This window comes from Takifugu flavidus, chromosome 15 (genome assembly GCF_003711565.1).
Source record: "Takifugu flavidus isolate HTHZ2018 chromosome 15, ASM371156v2, whole genome shotgun sequence".
In the NCBI taxonomy this organism is placed as follows: domain Eukaryota; kingdom Metazoa; phylum Chordata; class Actinopteri; order Tetraodontiformes; family Tetraodontidae; genus Takifugu; species Takifugu flavidus.
This window is the reverse complement of record NC_079534.1, coordinates 10954410-10977029: the sequence shown is the minus strand read 5'-3', so window position 1 is coordinate 10977029 and position 22620 is coordinate 10954410. Positions and strand designations below refer to the sequence as shown.

The 22620-nt window shown below is 42.8% G+C and overlaps 3 protein-coding genes across 3 annotated transcripts; 1 reads left to right on the top strand and 2 right to left on the bottom strand.

Annotated features, from left to right (window-relative positions):
- Window positions 1–49: 49 nt before the first annotated feature.
- Window positions 50–8040, top strand: nadkb (NAD kinase b). Its single transcript, XM_057058049.1, has 12 exons — window positions 50–204; window positions 1063–1347; window positions 1462–1545; window positions 2040–2169; window positions 2818–2926; window positions 3364–3449; window positions 3626–3728; window positions 3796–3968; window positions 4968–5067; window positions 5423–5580; window positions 7289–7371; window positions 7452–8040. Exons 1-12 carry the CDS (start codon window positions 197–199, stop codon window positions 7609–7611), a joined length of 1479 nt encoding a protein of 492 aa, XP_056914029.1. The 5' UTR covers window positions 50–196; the 3' UTR covers window positions 7612–8040.
- Window positions 8041–8108: 68 nt separating this feature from the next.
- On the bottom strand, window positions 8109–14718 carry sec62 (SEC62 homolog, preprotein translocation factor). The gene is made up of 8 exons (XM_057058050.1): window positions 14524–14718; window positions 12046–12154; window positions 11749–11854; window positions 11409–11610; window positions 11025–11120; window positions 10851–10911; window positions 10663–10782; window positions 8109–10527 (listed from the first exon to the last, which is right to left on the bottom strand). Exons 1-8 carry the CDS (start codon window positions 14557–14559, stop codon window positions 10001–10003), a joined length of 1257 nt encoding a protein of 418 aa, XP_056914030.1. The 5' UTR covers window positions 14560–14718; the 3' UTR covers window positions 8109–10000.
- A 1771-nt stretch (window positions 14719–16489) lies between these two features.
- Window positions 16490–22418, bottom strand: samd7 (sterile alpha motif domain containing 7). The gene is made up of 9 exons (XM_057056654.1): window positions 22118–22418; window positions 19379–19505; window positions 18685–18808; window positions 18388–18512; window positions 18239–18317; window positions 17468–18144; window positions 17256–17371; window positions 17050–17160; window positions 16490–16937 (listed from the first exon to the last, which is right to left on the bottom strand). Exons 2-9 carry the CDS (start codon window positions 19479–19481, stop codon window positions 16701–16703), a joined length of 1572 nt encoding a protein of 523 aa, XP_056912634.1. The 5' UTR covers window positions 19482–19505; window positions 22118–22418; the 3' UTR covers window positions 16490–16700.
- Between the last annotated feature and the right edge of the window lie 202 nt (window positions 22419–22620).

Sequence of the window (22620 nt, the reverse complement as noted above, 5' to 3'; positions counted from 1 at the left end):
TTCCTGGGAATGTTTAGACTGTTGTGACACGCCCCCCCGCGCTAGTGATGTCACTTCCTCTACCGGCTGTTGTGACACTTGGATTAATTTTCTGTTCCGTGATTTTCACGGCGATGTTTGAACTTAAAAGTCCTTTTTTGTAAAACATGTTGGTGATCTACAGGGATTTTAGCGACATGTGCATCTTTGCCTATTAATGCCAGAGTAAGCGTTGGTTGTATGTACTAGTTGAACTGGTTAGCTCGTTAGCTAACTGCCGCCTAGCTATCTAGTGTTTGCCCATTATTCATCATCAGTGACTGAGTGCTTTTAGTTACACTAATATTAAATATATTCAAGATATATATGTATTTACAAATTTCTGGTTCGGGGTTGGTGTGTAAATATTTTTGACTAAATCTATTAATAACGAGGCGATCTGTTTATGAAGGTCTGCCCAGAGTGAATAATAGATTTTGACTTTCTATTATGGTTGACCAAAACCCACAACGTTGTATTTTAAAGCGTTAAAAACTAAATTTAAAAGACAAATGAACTTATACTGAACTTTTCCCTCTGTGGATTTAGAAATAAGGATTTAGACATATCTAAATAACAGATCCAAGTATTAAGGTTAGTGTTGAAAATAAATGAAAGCATGATTTATTTTTTTAAACTTGGATTTTTAATATGTCCTTATTTCTCGAAACCAAGCACACAGTTACCAAGTTAAGTAGTGTCCACATTTATTTTAATATACACTAAATGCAGGCTTGTTGTCAGGTATTTATTTTCCCCCCTTTTGTTCTCTGTTATTTCAGTCAAATGGCAGACTGAAACAGTCCATAATTATGCCTTATCGTCATTCCGCCAGTCGGGAAAAGCTGTAACGTATATTACAGAGTAAGACTGGGTGGTCAAGGCCTCTCTGGTCTCTTGTAGGTGGAAACCCTGCAAGTTCCTGATCACTATTAGGCGTACCCTGACTCGTTCAGGGGATACTGTTGGGCCTGAAATCATGGGACTTATTCTAGACATAGTTTGGATGACTTTTAAAGGATATTCTGTTTACCGTCTGTGCAGAATGGAGAATTCAGAGGCAGGCCCAACTCCAGGTTCCATGGCAGTGCCACAGGAAGATGTGGCAAAGACTGTAGGTCACCTGTCGGAGTCAGTCAGGCTCTCTAGGCACAGGGAGAACCGTACCAGGTCACCAAGGAGACACCAGAAGGGGACAAAGTTGCAGCGACGGATGGGTGATCAAGAACAGCTGTCGTGGGACACAGATCAGTGGAGGTTACCGGGCCAACGTGAGCACTTGGAGTCCTCTGGCTCTACAAGTGAGCCAATGGAAATCTCTCCTAAGAGGTGAGCGCGACAGTTTGCCAGCTGGTCGGCCGTGCCACTGGTACAACTCTGTTGTCCTGGACATGAGGTAATAGTCTGATGACCAGCCCCTTTCTTTTTTTTTCTCCCTCACAGGAGAGCGCACTTTCTTCATGGACCATATCCAGCCACTCACTTCGGACCTAAAGCTTGTATTCTTCCCAATCCAACTTCAGTCATGTAAGCATGAGGGAGCTGATTGAATCATACTTTATGTGTACAAGTTGTTTTCTGGGGACTTTGACACCGACAAGATTGTGTAATATGGGGAGATAAGATAAAATGAGTGCTGTGATTGGATTTGACGCGGAATAGGATAGCTAACAGAGATCCACCACAGCTTACTGTCACCTGCTCTCTCGAGTTTTCATGCAACTTGATCTGAAAGCAAACACACAGCATTCGTCTGCGGAATGCCTGTCATCAGTCACGCAAAGGATGAAAGAGGCAGACGGTAAAGAGGAGGAAACACTTTTCTCCAATTTGATATCTGTGCCTTTTGTAATCACCGTCCACATCTGTCGGTTCTTTTGGTGCTAATGTGATGATGTCTGGCCGTAGCGCTTGGCTTCTCTAGGAATAAGTATTGTGACCGAGTGATGCTCCAGCAGTAAACTCTCTCATTCTCCATTAAAGTCATTTCCTGTGTGTCTTTTTGTTTGTTGTTGTTGCAGGCATATCCAGGATCCAGCCAGCCAGCGTCTCACCTGGAACAAACCCCCTGTTAATGTCCTAGTCATCAGAAAAATAAGAGACGAGAGCCTGGTCGAGCCTTTTAAAGAGCTCTGCAGGTTTTTAGTAGAGGTAAAGCGCCGCTATGCTTTTTGTTGTTTGAGGTTTTAATGTGTGACATGAGGGGAAAGGAGAGGTTCGGATTTCTGTTATGTAAAATAACGTATAAATCAGTCTGTGCCCTTTATATCAAATTACTCTGTTATACTTCTTAATTACCTGCTTACCTGATGTATTTTAAAATGCACTTTGCGGTATAAAAACTGCATTGATTAATTTATTTAGATAAAATTAGGTTTACACGTGGCTTTGAATACGTTTTTTTCTCCTTTTTGAGCCTAAAAAACCTCATATAATCATGCAAGCCTAATATAAATATCTGATTTTTCTTGATTACAGATAATATGGCCGGTTTTCTTGAGAACTATTTGAATAAGAGCCCTAAACGGCACCAGGGGTTACACAAGGAAAAAATGGAATGGAATCCAGGAAACGAAGCAGACATAACATAGTTTCACTGTCTGGTTTCACGCACCTTTCGGCCACATGTTTCAAAAATGTACTTTTGTACAACGAGGACATAAATAATGGAATTCCACTGCAGTGATGTCATGTTAAACTACATGGTTTGCACGCGCTGAACTAGATTTTTGTTAAAAGAATGTTTTGGAGACTTGTTTGTTTTGTCTAAGGCCACTAAAGTACATCTTTGTGAACCAGGAGAAGCAGATGATGGTGTACGTGGAGCGCAGGGTAGCGGATGACGCCGCTCTGTTAAAAGACGAGTCTTTCAGTCTCATCCGCAACCAGCTCTGCACTTTTAGGGAAGGTGAGTTTCCGCTACGTCCAGTCACACTATGTAGGCACAAATATTATAATTACTTTATTAGCTTTGCCCTGATAATACTCACAATCCTGATTTTCTCTGGATTATGTCAGTAACTTCTTTTCTCATATCCAACAAGGGTCAGGCTGCCCTGCCTTGAACAGAAAAAGGTTAAAAAAAAAAGAGCTATGAGAGCTGTTATTAAAAGCCAAACATCCTGACTCATTACAGCCAGATTTATGGCTTGCATTAGACTTACTGCCAACAAGCCTTTTCATTTTTACATTCTCAGACAAAGAAAAGTTGATGAAGACTTTTTACTTTTAGGCTTGGAATGTATTTTTGTCCACCACAGCAACGTTGGATGGTTCTTTGTAGTGTGTTATGTTTAGCGTGAATCTCTACTTAAATACTCAGAGCTGGTGCCTGTTTTTCTTTAGGTTATGATGATATCTCCAACTGCATCGACCTGATCATCTGCCTTGGTGGTGATGGGACTCTCCTCTATGCCTCCTCCCTCTTCCAGGTAATCGCACTTTCATTAGTTAACTGGTCCAATCAGCTCAGACCAGTAATGTCTAAAACATTAATTTCTTGTAGATATTTTATTGTTACGGTGATTACAATGTAGCTTTTGATGTTTTTAAAAAAAAATGCAATAATTACAAGTTTCCTTTTCTCCAAAATGAATTGCCCTTGCAGGACAGCGTGCCTCCTGTCATGGCCTTTCACCTGGGCTCTCTAGGTTTCCTGACCCCCTTCAAGTTTGAGTCATACAAGACGGAGGTGGCCAAAGTATTTGAAGGTACAATAAGCCTTTTCTTTAAAATGGGATGCGCTGATCTATAGGATGACTCAATGTGGGCTTTCAGGCAACGCGGCCATCACCCTCCGCAGCCGCCTGAAGGTAAAGGTGGTGAAGGATATGCTACAGAGAGCAGACCAGCAGCCCCACACCCACGAGACGCAGCAGCAGGAATACAACGGACTCCTCGCTCGCGATCACGCCCACAGCGAGACGGGCAAGGTCACGCTGCAGCTCCAGGTGAGGACAGGGAACAGAGCTACAGCCCAAGAAGGGAACGTGGAAAGGGACCCTTCCCTTGCAACCACATGTGAATGAGGCCTAATTAGCTGTTCCACTTTCTTATTTCAATACAATCTTGAGTTTGAAAGGAATTTTGTCAGATTTCCAAAACACATTGATTAAGTAATAAATGTGTTAAGCACTAATTATGCTGCTTGTAGGTGAATCAACAGTTCTCAGTAGTTTGATATAGATTTGGTGTTTGAACACACACAGTCCTCTCAACTGCTCTGTTCAGTAGAATCTTTTTGACTTCTTCACTAATGCTTTTTCCTGATTTAAGGAGCCGGATTTGGGATGTAATAAGAACATTATGTGAAAACACCTGATTTCCAGCCACATCGACATCATGCTCCCCTCTCACACGCGTATCTTATTTCCTTTCTCATCCTATGCGTTTGTGTGCGCATTGGCTGCATATACAGCTCAGTGATTCAGCTGGATTGCCATGGCAACAGTCATAATAAAGCAGCCAGGAGACAAGTCGGATGTTTTGAAGTTCTGTAGGGCCAGTTGCCGTGGAGACCATGGCGTCACCGGTGCAGTTCGCAGCAAATGGATATTTAATGAGCCCTGACGCTGTCTGACACTGAATCTAAACAAAGCATCTCTCTGCTACACACACACACACACACAGAGCTGCAGGGTCTCGTTCTTGTAATTTTTCCCCCCTCTTCAATTAAAGAGAGCGATAGATTGTCGTGTTGAGTTTGACCTGACATGACATCACGTCTGCCTTCTCCAGGATGTTGACGTCAATACATTTCACAGACCTCGCAGCTGAAGGACGGGAACTGGACTGCATGTCAGCACATCACTATTTCATCTGGATGCAGTTTGTTGGTGTTGGGAGGGACTTTTTGTGCACCTTAACTTGCCAATGTTTTGTTTTCTCTACAAGAACACTTTAAAACATCTGACTATTATGTCACAGATATTTGCTTTGATTGTTGGCAGGTGTTGAACGAGGTGGTGGTCGACCGAGGTCCGTCCTCCTACTTGTCTAATGTCGACTTGTACCTGGATGGACGGCTCATCACCTCAGTGCAGGGAGACGGTGAGTGCAGTCTCCGTTTATGTCTCCTAAAACTGAAATGAAGAAGGCAGATTTCACGTTTGGTGCACGTTAATAACCAGATACGGTTTCAAATGCCATCAGAAACAACATCAAAACCATAAAAACACGGGAAAGTGGCGACATTAGTCCCACTGTTCAAGTGTAAATAGCAGAAATCCTTAAAAAAATCCTTATGGGAGCAGAAGAGAGTGTGGGACCTTAAAACGACAGAACCCTCTGCTGAAAGGAGGTTCTTCAAGCCACCTGACGGGTTCTGGAGGACCAATGACAAGGGGAGGTGTGTGGATTTAAAACAGATGTGCTAAAGGTGGTCGACGGCCTCTCTGTCCCACAGGGGTGATCGTGTCCACACCTACAGGCAGCACAGCGTATGCAGCTGCAGCCGGAGCCTCCATGATCCACCCCAACGTACCGGCCATCATGGTCACCCCCATCTGCCCACACTCGCTGTCCTTCAGGCCCATCGTCGTGCCTGCCGGCGTGGAGCTCATGGTAGGAAAGAGGGGGAGGAGCCTGTGTGCATTATAAATTAGTTTAATGACTGTAACCCTGAATGTGATCTCATGCCCTTTATAGGGGAATGTTGTTCTTTATATAATGGTTTTGGAATAAGGCTCTTATTTCCTGTTACGGTTGACTGCCCCCACAGAACCACATGTGGGTGTTTATAGTTTTATGGTGGGATGTAACTGACAGCATTAAGGGCTCAGTTTTCCACTAATGATCATTTCAGAGTATTGCTGTGCTGTTTTAGAGGCTGTTTCAGTCCGTTTCAATGGGATGGACACGGAGAGAACTCTCAGGCCAGTTTCACAAGCTCTTCCAGGCTAAACTACCTGTTTGAGCCGTCTTGCACAGACACATCTTAAACTAGTGCTAGATTCAGCCAGTTCTGGTTTAATCTAGAGAGCAGATTAGTTACTTCAGAACTAAATTGAAGCTTAAATTAATCCTTCAGAGAGGTGGGTTTAATTTCCACGTAGCAGTTTGCACGGACTACTTGGAATATCTAAATGAAGACCAGCAGGCCAGCCAGACGAGCAGTTCTGGATTGAAGTAATCCATTTAATTGATTCTGTTTTGAGCCGAGGAGACGCTGCACAGTGATCATTGCTACAGCGGCGCTCCACAAATACCCGCGACAGCGTTGCTGTCTAGCAGATGTGCCCCCCCCGGCTGAAACGGATGTCCAAGGCAGGTTTAAGATCTAGATCCTGGTGATTGAAGTTCTTAAACTCGTCATTATGCAAATGTCCCAGCTAGTTTTTACATTTATTGTTCATCGTGACCGATAATCACAATTATCTTTTTTTCGGATCGTAGCTGCCTCTCTTCCAACTTCATGTCTATTTCAAACTGTGGAATCTCATTTCCATTCCATGTCCTTCCCTCAGATAATTCATTTATTCTCATAAACCTCTCTGGCGTATTTTCATGCACGCTCATCTTCTTGGTCTGTGTTGGGAGGGGACAGCAGCAGCTTCTCTCAGCGTTGGAGGGCCATTGTGCACCGCAGCCTCTTCCACCCAGTTCAGGTTCCTTTTCTCTGGAAAAAGAAAAGGCAGTGTTAAATATCTCTCTTCTCATCTCTACATTTTCTTTTTTTAAAGCCAGTTTCAGGTTCTTCCTGAGTCTGAAGGCTGGTAACATAAGTGATGTCACAAAACACAACATTTTCATTAAATTCACTGCAGCTCGTCCTCTTTTTCTCCTCTACCGAGATTTTGTCTCCAGGTTCACAGCATTAAATGATGTTTTCTATTCTACTAATTCTATCTTCTTTAATGTCCTCGTTTAACTAGTTCGGATTAAGGACTAATCTTGGTTTAATCTAAGCTCTGTCTACGGAACCGGTCAAAGATGTTTTGGAAAGTTACAGATTTTACTTTTCTTCCCCTCTGAAGTAGCAGTGATTGTGAATAATGGATAGGCTTCCATCATGCCTTTCATATCTTCAGACGTCATATTTTGTGTCATCACTGTTATTCGGAGTGTGCAAGTGGGGATTTAAACTCCTTGTTTTTGCCGTAATCTCAGTCTGGATGCTGTTCTAGCGCCACCTTCAGGCCAGAAGGCAAAAACTTCCAGCGTTTCTAAACAATGCGAACTGCTGAGCTGTGGTGAAGCTGAGGATGTTAGCATTTAGCTGTTATCTGAGTGTTTGCTGAGTGTTTGTCCTCCTCCTCCCCCCTCACAACAGATCACCTTGTCTCCTGATGCCAGGAACACTGCCTGGGTGTCATTTGACGGCAGGAAGAGACAAGAGATCCAGTATGGAGACTGGTAAATATTCTCCACAGTCCCACAGCTTTCCTCTCTTTCAGGTTAAGATTCCCACTTTATTCTTTTTTTCTTCTTAACAGCATCAAGATCACTACATCTTGTTACCCAGTACCCTCCATCTGCTGCCACGACCTGGTGTACGACTGGTTTGAGAGCCTGGCCGAGTGCTTGCACTGGAACGTGCGGAAGAGGCAAGCGCGGCTGGCAGACGCCTCCGACTCGTCTGACACGGAGAACTGAAGCCGCTCCCGCTCCCCTTACCAGAGCTCTGAGCCCGGGTCAGAGCTCACAGCAGCTCGGCGAAGGTGAAGTCGTCATTCTGAGGAAAACCTCCTTAGCTGATAGTGAGAAACTGTCAACCTGTGTGCAGTTTATACTTAGTTACTTCCAGTTAGACATTCCAGTACCAGCTGATTCTGTCATTATAAAGGGACACAGCAAGAAAAATGCTAATTAAATTATAATTTATTCATACTCTGGTACGTAGTTGTACTCCATCTTTATTGAAGCGCCATCTCGTCCATATGGAGTGCTTTAAAAGGTCAGAGACTGTATATACAATGTGTACATACTGTAGTTTAGGATGAGATTCGTGTGAGCTATTGTAAAGTGATGCTGTTGCTGTTCAACTAGGTTGATGCGAGACAAATTAAAGATTTAAGGACTCAAGATTCCAGTCTTTTTACAGGATGTCGACAACTTTAACTGAAAAAAAACAAACATTTACAAAGTCAGAATCAGAATGCCAAAAAGGTTTATTTTCATACAATAAAATATGACAACATGTGCTTTCTACATTTTTATTGCAATGGTAAGATACAGATATATTTCCAGACATCCAGTTTTATTAAATTATATTCCAATATTGCAGAGTCAACAACAGATCCTAGTGACTTTTTTTTATTATTATAAGATCAAAAGATGCTCTTGACCAGATTTTTAAAAAAAAGTTGTACATTTTCACGTTTTTATTCTCCTGGAAATGTGCGATGAGAAACGGCAGCAGCTTAGAGAGTAATAATACTACGACACACGACAGACCGACACTGTGCGAGAGTCTAGATGGGTTTTCCTCCTGGTTGACTGGTTATTTTATTTAGACTCGTTTAGCAGAAACTTGGGACAGAGGTGCACTTTGCCCGTTTGGAAAAAAAACAAACAAAAAGAAGACATGTGGAACTACAACCACACTTTTGGGATTGCCAGAGCGACAGATTTCTTTTTTAGATGAGACAAATGTGCAGAAAGCCGTGTGGCTGTAACTTCTCACGTTACGTCAGATTAAAGCAGAAAAATGACCGGTGGTGGTCCGGCATAAGAAACTTGCTTTGTAAATTTGGTAAATGACTGATTTCACTAAAAGACGTGGAGGGTTAACAAGCCAACAGGTCTGAAAATGGAAACTGTAAAAACTGATCTAATGACATCCCTCTGATGGTTGTATAAAACCAAAATGGGCCTCACAAACACTGGAATGAAAAAAAAAAAGTGTAACCATAACAAATGAGCAAGCCCGAAAAGCTAGACAGGATGTTTTTCATATAGCAATAGAATTCATTTATAAATGATACATTTATATTTTTATATTTAAAAAAAAAATCCTTGCTATGACTGATAAAAACATCTAGGACATTTGTAGCCAGAAAGAACAGCTCGACCAGCCGCTCTTTACTGGGAACCATGGTGGAGGTGGATTCACACATGGCAGCCTGTGTGAGACGAGTCAGAACCGATTCTAGACGCGAGTCTATTAAACACCCACAACGCGGACCGTTTTTGTTTTCCCATTTAAATCTTTACCGTTTCAAAAACATGAAAAGTTTGACACTGCGGTAACAAAATGAGCAGGTTAACAGTGATTTCAGCTCAAGCATGTGCGGTTGTGTTTGGCACTAGTCTGTTTACATGTTTAATCTGCTGCTATTTGATAAGAGATTAGAGGTTCAACTGTGTCCCCAGTTGCTCAAACTGGTTCATGATGACTCCCATATGAACCCAAGGAAAAATAGCAAGTACCTCATTGATTGTTCTCTATTACCTAGCAACCCCATGACCGGTTACTGGGTCCCTGGGAGTAAAATCCATATGGTTTTGACTGGCGTGAAGTGCACTGCTGCCAAAATTGTGGCGCACGAGCGTTAAAATGGGCGAGATAACGAGGATTTCTCCAAATCTACCAACTGTACCAAACTGTAGGAGTGGAGGGGTGTTAAGAAGATCCAGGACTGAACCACACATCCGAGGGAGGGGGTAAATGAATCTTTTTAGGTTGATATAATACAAATATCTATTTTGTGATGTGAGAAACAAAAATGAAAATTGTCAATCAGGGCTGCTCTGATGAATCTTTGTTGACACCTTCCACGGGCAGGTTTTTTTTTTTTTTTTTTTGAGTGGGAGGAATCCAATCCATTCATCTTTAAGGCTTTTTTTTAAAGAAAACATTTTCCTCAGTGTTGCTGCTAGCTGTTAACTTCTCACCACCGTGTTTATCCCAGTCGCTTTAGTGGAAGATCTCAACAATGAGAGATGGAGCATCTCAGCGGGCCCACAGAGGCTGGACAGGCAGGTCCTGGGGTCACAGGAGGAAGGGAGGGAAGGACAGAGAGTGATGGGGAAAGTAAAGAGTCTATGATTCAGCAGTCTGGCCTTTACTTTCACTCCCACCCTCTTCTTTCCTCTCTTGCGTCTCTTCCTCCTCATCTTCCTCCTCCTCCTCATCTTCCTCCGTGTGCTGCTCCAGCTCCTCTCTGGTGATCATCTCAAAGTCGTTTCCGTTGCTGTGCTGCGAGCCTTCCTCCTCCCTGCGGTCGCTGTCGGTGTCCGAGTGGCGATCCGTTCCCTCCCCCTCTTTAATCTCATCCGCCGCCGCTTCCTTGCTCTCGTCTTCCTCCTCGTCCTCCTCTTCGTCGTCTTTCTTCTCGCTGTCTGACTTGTCGCTGTCTGACCTCTGACCCTTACTGGAGGCGCCGCCGTCCTTTTCGTCTGACTTGTCGGAGCCCTTCTTGCTGCTGGCTCGTGGTCCCTTGTAGTCGTGTGTGTAGAGCGGCCGGAACGATTCGATGAATCCCACATCTGCCGTTAAGTTGGGGAGGAACCAGAAGTGGTGGCGTCCGCCCGTCACCACCCAGATGATGAGGAAGAGGATGCAGCGAGCTAAAGAACAAAACGGACACATTTACTGACAGTCAGCCTGGTAATATTCCGCCTCCCCACAGTTTAGTCAACAACCAAGGGCAATCTTACTGCCCCTTTAAAATAAATTCATTTGGTTTTAATATATTCACTTACCAACGGCGAGAAGCAGGATACTGGCCACAAAGCAGCCTGCCGCCACACTTAGGTAGTAAACTCCCACGCGCATTTCTGCTGGCCACAGTGGGAAAAGCGTTGCCGCGATCACCGCGATAACTGCGAGAGAAGACAGTCAAATATGGCCCGGAACATTAGAGACGCCAGTCTTTGTTAAAAGGGCTCACCCAGAATCAGACCCATGGCAAACGTCTTGAAAGGAACAGGATCGTAGATCCACACGTACACCTGAGGAGCAGCGGCATGTTTCCCATCAGAAGCTCTTTAATTTTATAAGAGACAGACAGACAGACAGACAGACAGGCAGACAGACAGACAGGCAGACAGACAGACAGACAGACCTCATTTCCATCCACGAACAGCTGATCCTCATGAGGCTCTAGTTTGAACTTTTTCTTCACTTCTTTCTTCTTCTTGGGAGATCCAGGACTTTCATCCTAAAAGAAATATAAAACCCCCACAGATCACGGTTACCGTGGAGACAGCATATATGTTGCCCGTTATCTTCGGCACGGCCCGAGAAAACACCTATGTGAATTGTTCTTATTTGCAAAAAAAAAAAATAAAAAAATAAAAATCAGTGTGTGGAAGAGAAATTCTGTGTTCATTTCTGACTCTTTACAAGCTTGCAGGATAATCGATATCTCAGGTTGGGGGGCAACTGAGCAGCGTCGGGGCAACTGTCACCGTTGGTCAACAGACAAACAGTCTCTCGGGTCACATACGCTCTTCTCTTTCTTTGTCTCAGTGGCATCAGACTCCTTCTTCTTCTTCCCTTTCTTCTCCTCCTCTTTGCTGCTATCACCCCTGGATTTGTCTTTCTCCTTCTTGTCCTCTTTCTTCTCCTCCTTCTCCTTCTTGGCGTCTTTCTCAGGTTTCTTCTTCATCACTTTGAGAGCGCGGTGGAAGAACTGTTTTTTCAGGAGCCTGAGGAGGGAGGAGAACGACCATCAGGCACCGGCAGCGTGGAATCGGTGATGACACATAGGTCAATAATGGAAAGGAAGAGACCCTGGTGTTTGTGTTTGAAACAATTACAGTCACAAAGGTTGTATCAGAGCTGACCTGTTACAGTAATCCACCACAGACTCCCTGGTGGTGAACAGCGCCTCCTCCCCCTTCGTGGCCTTGGCCCACTTCGAGTCCAGCAGACATTCAACGGCCTTGGAGGCTGTTGTAGCATCAGAGATGAGCATTAACAATGTGGCTGTCCAGGAAATCATCATTTCCAATCACCGGAGTCAAACTAGACACTGTTCTAATTAATCGAAAGGTGCTCAAACTGTGTCAGCGTTATAGACCTTCACCTCAAAAAAAGATAGATATTTGATAAATAACTTAAGAGCCATGTCTTTAACTAACCAATAAAATAGTCCACTCTGTGGCCCAACATGTTGGTGGACTTGGTGGGACAGTTGAAGCGGAGGTATTTGGCCACAGCCTTCTCCTCCTTCGTAGGCTCGCTCACCTCCTGAAGGGCACACACACGTACACACACAGATGAAAGAACGTCCACAGAAACAACTGGTTTAAAGGAGCAAAACTAATAATGGAGCATACATCTAAGTTGCCTGATTATCTGAATCTGAAAAAGCTCATTTAGAATCCCAAAAATGTTTGCAATTCCCTCAAACTCTAGTTTTCAACCATTTTTTTGAACAAACTGATCAAATTTAAACCTGCGAAAGACTTTCTTCTTACTTTTGACTCAGAAACTGTTGATCTACAACATCATAAAGCTTCAAAAGTGTGTTAGTTCAACTTCCCTGGAATTCTGGCAAAACAGTGATTTAATCATTAGTGGTTATTCATTAAGACCGCAAAGCGCATCAGAACACCCCCAAGTGTATCTGCAGGGGGCACTGGCAGGATATTTCACTTCTCAACATCTAAGAGAATTAAAATGTACCTTCTTCCCAGTTAAACATGACTGAATCGCAGCAGGAAACAGAGCACCAGCAGTGCTCAGGCTGCTTTTGACCAGTAAACCTGGGAGGTGAAGACCAGCAAACACTTTGGTTCAAAAGACGTGAATTGAAAGCACAATTGTCCTTTCACTGTCAAAACAACCAACCTGTCCTGAAAAGCCACGACTCAGCTGCTCTGTTCTCACTCCAGCACATGAAAACTGCAGCAGGCAGCTGCTGATCACAGCAGGAAACAATAAAATAAAAAGCAGCACGCTGATTTAATACCCAAGGAAGGTTGGTTGTTTTGTTTTTTACAAGATTTCTTTCAACTATTTTATGTTGTAAAAGCAAAGGAGATCGTGCCAAACATGAGATAAGCGTTGCATAACGTAAAGTATTAGTCGTAGTGCACACATAAAGGAGATAACATGTTATGTAACAACACAAACACGCTTGGATTATTAGGAAAAAGAACTAAAAAACTCAACTCAAAGTAGTTGTAATGTGATTCAACTGCATGCCAATTCACACATTTAAACAGAATAACAAGAAAAACAAGAAGCAGGAATTATGAATAATAAATAATGGTTTGTGAGCATTCAGATATTTAAGATGCAGCTTGGGGAGGTTGGGCGCCAAAGTCCGAGGTCAAACCACCGACCGTTGCTCACATTCTAGAGCCAGTTCAGACTGAAATATATATCGGGAGGCAGACCACTGTGCGTCCCTGATTATGCTGCTTTATGTTCAGATCAAGGAGAATTCCCATGATGCAGCCGCTTGTCTCAATTCTCCTTTTTCTATCGCCAATGCGTGATACCATTCGAATGCTGTTCAGCAGTTGGGGTCTGTTATGATCATTTTGCCTGCTCCTAATTTATCTTAAGGGCTATCAGATAGAACAGAACTACATAAATAAAATTCAGCCTTAAGGGACAAAAGAACATTAGGAGATCTGTATTAAAAAAAACCACACTGCTAAAATAGTGCTGTCTGAGGATTTTTACATACAATTTACAGCTATGCTGTGTAAAATCAAAAATAATAGTAAAAATGGAGTTATACTGAACCTGCACTAAATTGGCCCCCACTTTAGCAGTTGTAATTCAGAGCCAGTGACTAAGATTATGTTTCAGTGAGGTGTTTTGGGCAACCAAATATTTATCCACGTAACATTCTTACTTCTAATCCATCTGAGCACATTAATGCTTTAAAAGGAGGCATATTCAAACTATATTTAAGAGTTTAACTGGAGGGGAAGTGTTTACCTTGGCCTGCATGTAAATGCACCACTTACCAGATCAGATCTTTCCAACAGAATAAGATCAAACTACAGAAAGGAACACCTATTACAACACAAGCGTGTTGTAGAACGAAAATTAACTATTACAGTTAATTCCTCGACGTCTGAGTGATGATAAAGTTGAGTTGGATAGACAACTTGAAAAGCTGTTGATGAAATGAAATGGGGGCTGCAGTTTTTAAAGGGTTCATGCAGTCACCTGCACACAATGCTGCACTAAATTCACCCATTAAATCAGTGGTGCTGCATATTTACTTTACGCCACAGAAGCACATCTAGAGCTGACGCAGCTTATCATGCAGACAGACGTGCGTCCGCTTCAAGTGTTAACACGCAGGTGAATAATTATCACACAGCGTTGGTTGGTAGATCACAGTGTGAGTGATACTATGACTATATAAATGGCTCTGAAATCCTCCAAATAGAAGTACTGACATTTGTTTTCGCTACCCAGCTAACGCTAGCAGCCGCTAGCCATCTTTAGACTTTATCCGGTGTCACTAATTCTAATACTCAGTGGGGATGCTGTCGTTAACAAACATACTGTAACAGTTGCAACAGCAGCACACGGGCTCTTTTTGGTCTCCATCGGTGTACACAGCGTTTTGCTCAGTAAACTGATGTTACCTGAATCCGCTTCTTATGCTTCCTGCGCTCCGCCATGATCCTCACAACTCACTCAGCGCTGTGTCGGTGCCCGATCTGCACCCGGAACTCGAGCTGCTCCAAATCACTTTTGCGCATGCGCCAATCTGTGCGACTGCGCTGCTATTTGGGACTTCTCTCCCCCACCCCCCAACACACAGGCAACCTTTATGGATGTCAAACCAATGAAAAAGACAAGGCATCAGTGGGGAAAAATATACATTTGCAATTTCCAAAGTGATGGGAAGGAGCACATCTAGTTCCGGGTGCAGATCGGGTACGGACCACGGCACTCCGACCTGCGCGAGACACACGAAGTGCCAACGCGTAATGTTGTGTTACATCGCGAGATTTACACACTTAACGCATCATGAAAATACGTCCGTTAAACGCGTTAAATTGCCGTCTTAGCTGCTCTTTCACACTTTTGAATAGAGCTTCCTTGTACTTTTAATTACCGACTCTACTAAATTATGGTGTCCCTAAAATGACTTAAGCATAAAATAATAATTACATGTAAAAAAACAAAAAAAAAACAATACAAAAGATGAAAAAACAAATGAACAAATACATAAATGGTCCAAATAAAACTTTTAAATTGTATTCATTTACTTATGCTATTGTCATTTTTGGTCCTCGATGGTGAATCACCTTGTCAAAGCTTGTCCCTGTTCGTTTTATATAGGACATGGCCAAAATATGTCCCCAAATAGCACTAATTATCAAATTAAATGCAGATGAAGTGCGCAGAGTAGAAACTATAAGTTATGAGAATAATATAGCTATAGATCGCATTGATTAAAACTGTACTTAGGTGCAATAGTTGAAAATAAACATCTTAAAGGTGCAACCAAACGCTTCCACATGTATCCAAACGGATTTAAGACCCAAGTGTTAAATGTGTACAGTCGTCTTCCACCTTTGCTATAAATAGTTGTGCCAGCAGTCGGCGCTAGAACACAAAGATGAACATAGGCGATGGCCAAGTTTAAATATAAAAGGCTTTAAAAAATATATATTAAAGTTGCTTAGCGTTAGACACCGTTGGAGCAGAAACGATACAAAATAAATAAATGCTAATATTTCTATTGTTTTTTCTATTTTTATTCTTATAATAATAATAATTATTATTGTCATTATTGTCAACATATAGCATTTGTCTACGTCATAGTCCCTGACTTATATCAACTGATCTTAGTACAGGTGGTGTTTACTCTTCATGTATTTGTACTTCAGCACAACTTGAATAAAAAACTTTATTTTTTTAAAAAAGGACTTTATTTGTTATCCAACAAATGCAAAAAATAAAATAATGCCTTCCAAAAGTATTTCTATGGCCCTCTTTGGAGCTACAGAGGAATCACATTTTGCAGCTTTAAAATAAGTACCTTGCTTTTAAACTAAGTTCTGTACTGAAAAAAAGAGATGAATGATGAAAGAGATGGGAAAAAAATCCTAATGTGTCATATTACAAAATTGTCTGATTCACATCACTTTATAGAAAAATAAACACAAGCAGCGTACTGGTAAAATGCATGTGCTTAGCAGAAACCTTAACCTGGTGTAAATGCATGCAATAAAGGTAAAATATGCAGGGGTTTATCAGAAAACTACAGAGCCAAATGGATCCAGTCCAGAGTTTGTTGGTTTATCTGCAGAGAAGCTGCTCACTGCCTTTATCTCCTCTGTTGCTTTTATTGACAGGTTGTTAGCGGGACATTGTGATTTGGGGGTTAGCATATGGAGCCCTTTTCAATGGATGTATTGACAAAAATGTTTGCGAGAAGGAATGCCACACAGCTAAAATTTGTTCATAAACCAGAGTGTGAGGCCTTAATGCATTGATGAGATTAAAACACGCTTAGCCTGTTTTCTGGCCTAATTTGCTGGTGAAAGAGTTGGTACTGGTGCGACAAATGTGATGATCAATGTTCCAAACACTGATGGCTTCATGTTTTGATAAAACTTTAAAGAAAGGAGGGGGTGAACATTAAATACCGTCTTACCATTTTAACAAATCAGGCATTCTCTACCTTTAAACTCAGAAATGGCATACTTTTTTTTTTTTAAAAGAGAAGCGTCTGATATTTATTATCATGTAAACAAATGAGCCACATGTGCAGGTTGAAGCCTGCATCAGTCCAAATCATCTGCGCCCATTAGGCCGTATCACAGCTGGCAGAAGGAGGAGAGCTGTTCTCCGTCTCCTGAAGGTGTTCGCTGGATTTCAAGACATCGGGATCTCTTGGACTCGCCATCATCTCCTCGCTGTTGCAGTTAATGGGGGAGCCCATCTCTGGTGACCTGTCCCCTGGCTTCCCTGGTGCAGCCTGCAAAGCGGCAGCCGAGAGCGGCGGGTTCATCATATAAAACATGTTGCCCAGGCGTCTGGACACCTGCGGAGGAGAGATGAGCCATTTTTAACCACCGTTTCAATTAAATATAGGATAATATGCTGTTCAAATATAGGATAGGATGATTTGTGTCATGTATGAATCTGCTCTCTACCTGTGAGCGAATCTTAAGAGCTGGTCCCAGTTTGAGCCCCAGTGTGTCCAGTAGATGCTCCTCTGATAAGAGCGGCAGCGTCTCTCCATCAATCATGTGGTCTTTGAATGTCTGCAGAGTAAAGTCACTTATGGTTATGCTGACAAATATACAACAAAACTTAAAAAAAGACAAAAAAAACAAAAACAGCTCATGATGAGACTGACCTGAGCATACTCTGAACATGCAGGTATGCTGTTGATAAAGTTGTAAACATCATTAACCGTCCACTTCCTGATGTCTTCGGACACGTCGTCACCGTTTAGGAAGAGGTTGGATGGACCTGGAATTATCAATGAGATTCGTCATTTGTTGGTGCTGCACTTTTGAGTTCCTAAAAACTACAATTTTACATTTAGACGTTGTTCAACACACCCACCAGGTGGGAAGAAACCATTTCCAGGGACTGGGAACATGTAAGGCAAGCCTGGGATGGCTCCACCTGTAGGAGGATAGATGAACTTCTCCTGGAAAGCTGAACACTGGTTGGCTATGTCTTTATCGCTGGTGCTGCTGTTGGGAACATCTGAACAGCCCTCTTGACTGTTCACACAGGCCTTTCGCAGACCTGTCTCACCCTCCTTATAGTTTTTCCTGCTCCCTGCAGTGAGCTCGGCATCTATTTTAACTTGGTGATGTGTCTTGCTGTTGGAAAACTCCTCTCCGATATCCCCCTTGGACTCCGCCTCTTTTTCCTCCCCTGATACGGCTCCCGGGCTCTCCGCTACGTTTTTGTCTTCAGTCTGGCCCTTCAGGTTGGCCACATGACTCTCTGTGCTCTTGTGAGCGGTGGGCCGTCTCCCTGCCCTGCGACCCCTCTCTCTGTGCAGCGTGCTGATCGGTGGGTACGGACTGGTGGACATGAGGATGCTGTTGGAGTGTAGCTCGTCCAGAGTGGGCCGGTGGACGAAAACGTCGTGGCCATCTGACACACGCTGGCGCCCGCGGAAGGCCATGGGACTGGAAGGGTACGACATGGGGTTCTCCATTCCCATGAGGCCTTTCTGGTGGGCATTTTCCAGCTCCTTCTGGTGCAGGATGGCATTCATCTCCATTCTGAGCAGGATCACAGACACACACACATGTCACTGGCGGTGCTTTGTTATAACACAGCAACTTTATGTATATAGGTGGAACATCTGCACACCACCTGGCTATGTTTTGTTTGTGAATCAGCTCTTGCCGCCGTGCAACTGTTTCCATGGGCTCAGAGGGGAGAAAACCATATCCTGCAGGGAGGCAGAAACTTTTAAGACCTGATCTTTGATCTCCTAAGCAATGAGGTGTAGCCACACTCACCAGCTCCAGGATAACCTCTCCCGGGGAGAACGTTAGCGTGTGGCGGTAGAGGTGGACCCAGGTGTGGTCCAATGTGCATCTGCCTGGCATCTGATGGTATCATCTCAGGAGGAGGAACCAACTCCCTAATTTTAGAAAAAACATACAAAATCGATTATGTAGACCAGAAATGACGTGTTTTTTGTTGTTAAAAGGGCTTCTTTTTTTTTTTTTTAGGAATGAAAACATATATTTATTTACACCACTGAATCCGACAGAAGTTGAGCTCCTGCATTGTTTGAAAAAAACAAGACCAACCTCTCCATGAAGCGTGGCTCGAACTGTGCTGGGACCCCCTGTAGCCTCTGCTGACCCTGGGCGAGGATCTGCGGCGCCATGGCCATCTGGTTCCTCATTATCATCTCCTGCCTCTGCCTCAGCTCTGCAGGAGCACAGAGCAGCACAGGTCAACAGGAGCTAACGTGAGAGCTGCTCCATCAGGTATCAACAGAAGCAAAACACATCAGCCGAGGTCACGAAGTTCAGAACACAATGAACCAGAACCAAACTGGAGTGAAAAGTAGAAAATTCAAGAGATATGGATCCTATTTTGGTAACTATTGAGAGAGTGTTTTCTCTGAATATTCAAAGAAGTCTAAAACCAAATAATTATAGATTATGTAGAAGATTTCATGCTGAAAATAGATATCACAGGTAATTTTGTGGTTTGTGCATATCCTGCGTACATTAGGTCACTTTTAATGTAGACTGTAGAAGTCTTAACACCAGGACTATTACCATTATTATTTTAATATTGACAAAATATTTTAATCTGCAGAATTATTCAAATAATAAATGTAAATAGAAAAAAAAATAAGGTCAGATTTTGAGTAAAAAGACAGAATTCTGAAAAACGCTCTTCAATTTAGGAGATGGGTCTTACAAAATTATATGAATTTCAAAATAAAACAAGACTTTTCTGTGTTAATTTGGTTTATTTAACGTGTCCCACCTCCAGCTGACATTCCGTTGACCAGGCGGTACCAGTGCTTCTCATCCAGAGCTCCCTGCTCTCCCAGTGCTGTCATCTTCCTCAACTGCTCCCGTGGGGTCATGACACAAATAACCTTTGACCCCTCCTGTATGCCAGCAAAACAAAAAACATAAAGCTCAGGTCACACGCACGGAAATATTTGCACAAGATGATTGTAGTTCTCGAGCAGAGTATAATGCAGTAAAGCTGCATTCACAGAAAATTCCAATAATTGATGGACGTCTTGTAATTTGTCTTCATTGCCACTAGGGGAAGCAAGCCGCTGCGCCCGCATACAGACACACGAACTGATCAGGTCCTTTATTTAACTTTATTTTATTTAAGTTCGCTTGTATTCGCAGGGATTGGAACGTGCTAAATAAACCTGGCTTAAGTCATCCTTTGGCTTTTCCACGTCACCTAGTCAACGAAACATCCGTATAATAAACGTTAATCTCAAACTAACCATCAGAGTAAAGTAAAACTTACACCTTACACCTTAAACCATTTATAGCTTGAAAACAAGCATAAATATGTGGAAGTGTATCTCTACTGATATCACATTTGATCTTTGGAAATATAACAATAAAAATCCATGCACTAAAAAAGGACAGATGTAATATTACATCTGAAATATACAATTCACAAGGTTCTGCAATATGTATCCAGAAGCATTCCAACATCTGTTTCTGCATGAAAATATATATTGTAGAGATTATAATTCTATTTCAAACTAAAGTATCAATTGCAGGCCAGCTCAATTGTGTCTCTCGCACTGTGAGGTGGCTGCTAAATGACTAAAATATAAATGTAAAGTCTGGGAAATGTGCAAACAATGCAAATTCCCCCCTATGTCCCCTCCCTCAGATACTGCCATCAGATTTGTTTCAAGGCCTGGTGCATTAGCCACAGTCAGTCAAGTTCCTTCTGAAGCCCATCTAATCTGAGGCCTGTAATCCTCCTAATAGTTCTGCAACAGCCTGCTAGCTACATCTGCTGACCCGCCTGTAGCCCGCCCTGCGGGTCTGACCAACCCTCTGTCTCCACCTTCCCAGGCCACTGCTCCCCCCAGGATCCTATTAGCTAAGTCCTGGCTATACAGCACTTTAAAGGGATGTGTTGGAGGTAATCCACACGTTTAGAGTTTTACCCTCAGCAAACCTTGCCTGTAAGCATCCTGGACAATACACTTTAAGTGCTAAGCCTATTAGCCCCCATTAGCTCGCAGGATGTCCTAAAAACACCTTCTGGATAAATCTGGGGTCCCAATCGGTTTATGTGGTGCTATGTGTCACAAACACATGCACCTTTCCCCCACCTACACGTCTCCTGGTGTCATAACTGCTGGTATCAGCAAATGAGAATTGATGCACTTAAACATTTCCCTGTAATTCCAGAGCAGACATAAGATGAGAGTATCAAGGTGTCATGTTAGATGCTGAATTAGTGCATGTAGATCAGTGGTTGCCACACTTATATCCTTTCAGATGAGACGACGTTGCTGGTCTTGTGGTGAGGAGTGGTTGACTTTTCAAAAGAAAACCTTGGAAAAAAATTGGCTGAATTACATTTTTTGGGCTTTTTTTAAGCTGAACTGGGAGGACAAGAAAGTCCAAAATGACCCAAGCCGATATTCTAAGAAGGTAACGCTATAATAAAAGCTAATTCAGCAATGTAGTAACACCTCAGGTCCACGTGTGTTAAACGTTTATGCAGAAAACATTGCAGGCCAGTGTGAAAGCCTTGTCTTAGCTATTCAGTGAGATCCTTCATAATGCCTGTTCAGTCACAGCTAACACTTAGATAAGTTTGGCTTAAGTCTCTTAAGCGAGGGCCCGGCCTGCGTGACCCAGCCACCGTGGAACATGTTCGGATGTGCGCACGGATGTCTCACACATCCTGGAGTTCCCGCTGCTGTCGCACGGTATCTGCGTTTGTGAGTGAAACTGTTGTTGTGTGTGAAGTGCGACGAAGCCACTTGTCATGTTTCCTTAATGAGCAGGGGCCACACCGCAGCTGCCAAATCCCAGGATTGGACTCCTTGGATTTGCTGCTGCCCGGTTAATCCCATTACAAGAATGAATTAAAGGAAAAATTGCTGACGACTTAGATAGAGTCCTGAGGAGGTCATATCAGACGAGACAGAAGTATGTCTAGCCCTCCCTAATCCTCTCTCACACAACAAACACACGCTGGAACCATCGAAAATATTCAGCCATATGAGGCGGGTCGAGTTTTGTGCAGAACTACGTGTATAAAAACAGGTTCAAAATTACGTTTTCAGTCTTACAATAATGCAAAAATGCATTATTGTGAAGCAATATGCCGCACACACAACAATGCAGTTTGGGTTGTTGTGATTGTCATTTTTATGTAATTACAAAGTCGAATAATTATTTAGTTAATTATAATTATACATACTTCAAGGTTGCTCCTCTAATCGCATTGGCCGTTAGATTAGACACTTACTGAGGGATCAGTGGTCTATTCTACAGTTTAGCACTGCATTACACATGACATATCTATTAGTTACACATTTGGTACTCCAATATTTTAGTACTACTACGTCTACTTTAGTACTACGTCTCATCAGACTTGATAAATTTCAAGGTTTGTTTTAATATCACTTTAACTCAATGTGAAGGAATCACACACAAGCTAAAAAAACATATTTTGGAATTAAAACGGGAGAGGAGGGAAATATTTAATTTGACTTACCGCCTGCACAAATGGCGCCGGAGCTTTGCTTTTGGTCGAAAATTCAGGTGGAAGCTCAAGGTGAAAAGGTCCAGAAAACCACCCCTGCGGAGCTCCCACAAACGTCTCTGTACTGTCGCTGTTTCACTTCCAACTTAACGGCCTCCTGACAACCAGCCAACTGGTCTACTGCCAGCTAACTGCCTTAACTAAAAAAGACCTTTTAAATACTGATTCTTTTCATCTCCATTAGATGGCCTTATCTCCTGCGGTAAATCCTCCCTGCCCTGACATCACCGTGATCTCCCATCCAACTGTTTGCTGCACCTTGCAACTGATGTGTAATTACTGAAGCAGCCCTGCTCCTAAGCATGGAGTCGCTAAACCTCTTTCAACATTTACCTCACTAATCCCTTGTTAGCACTTTAGACCATGGTTAAGACACCTAAATGCTTAGCTTCCTTTTCCAGTGGCAAAATGGACAACACCTCCTCTCCTGCCCTGCAGACACATCCAGAAAAACC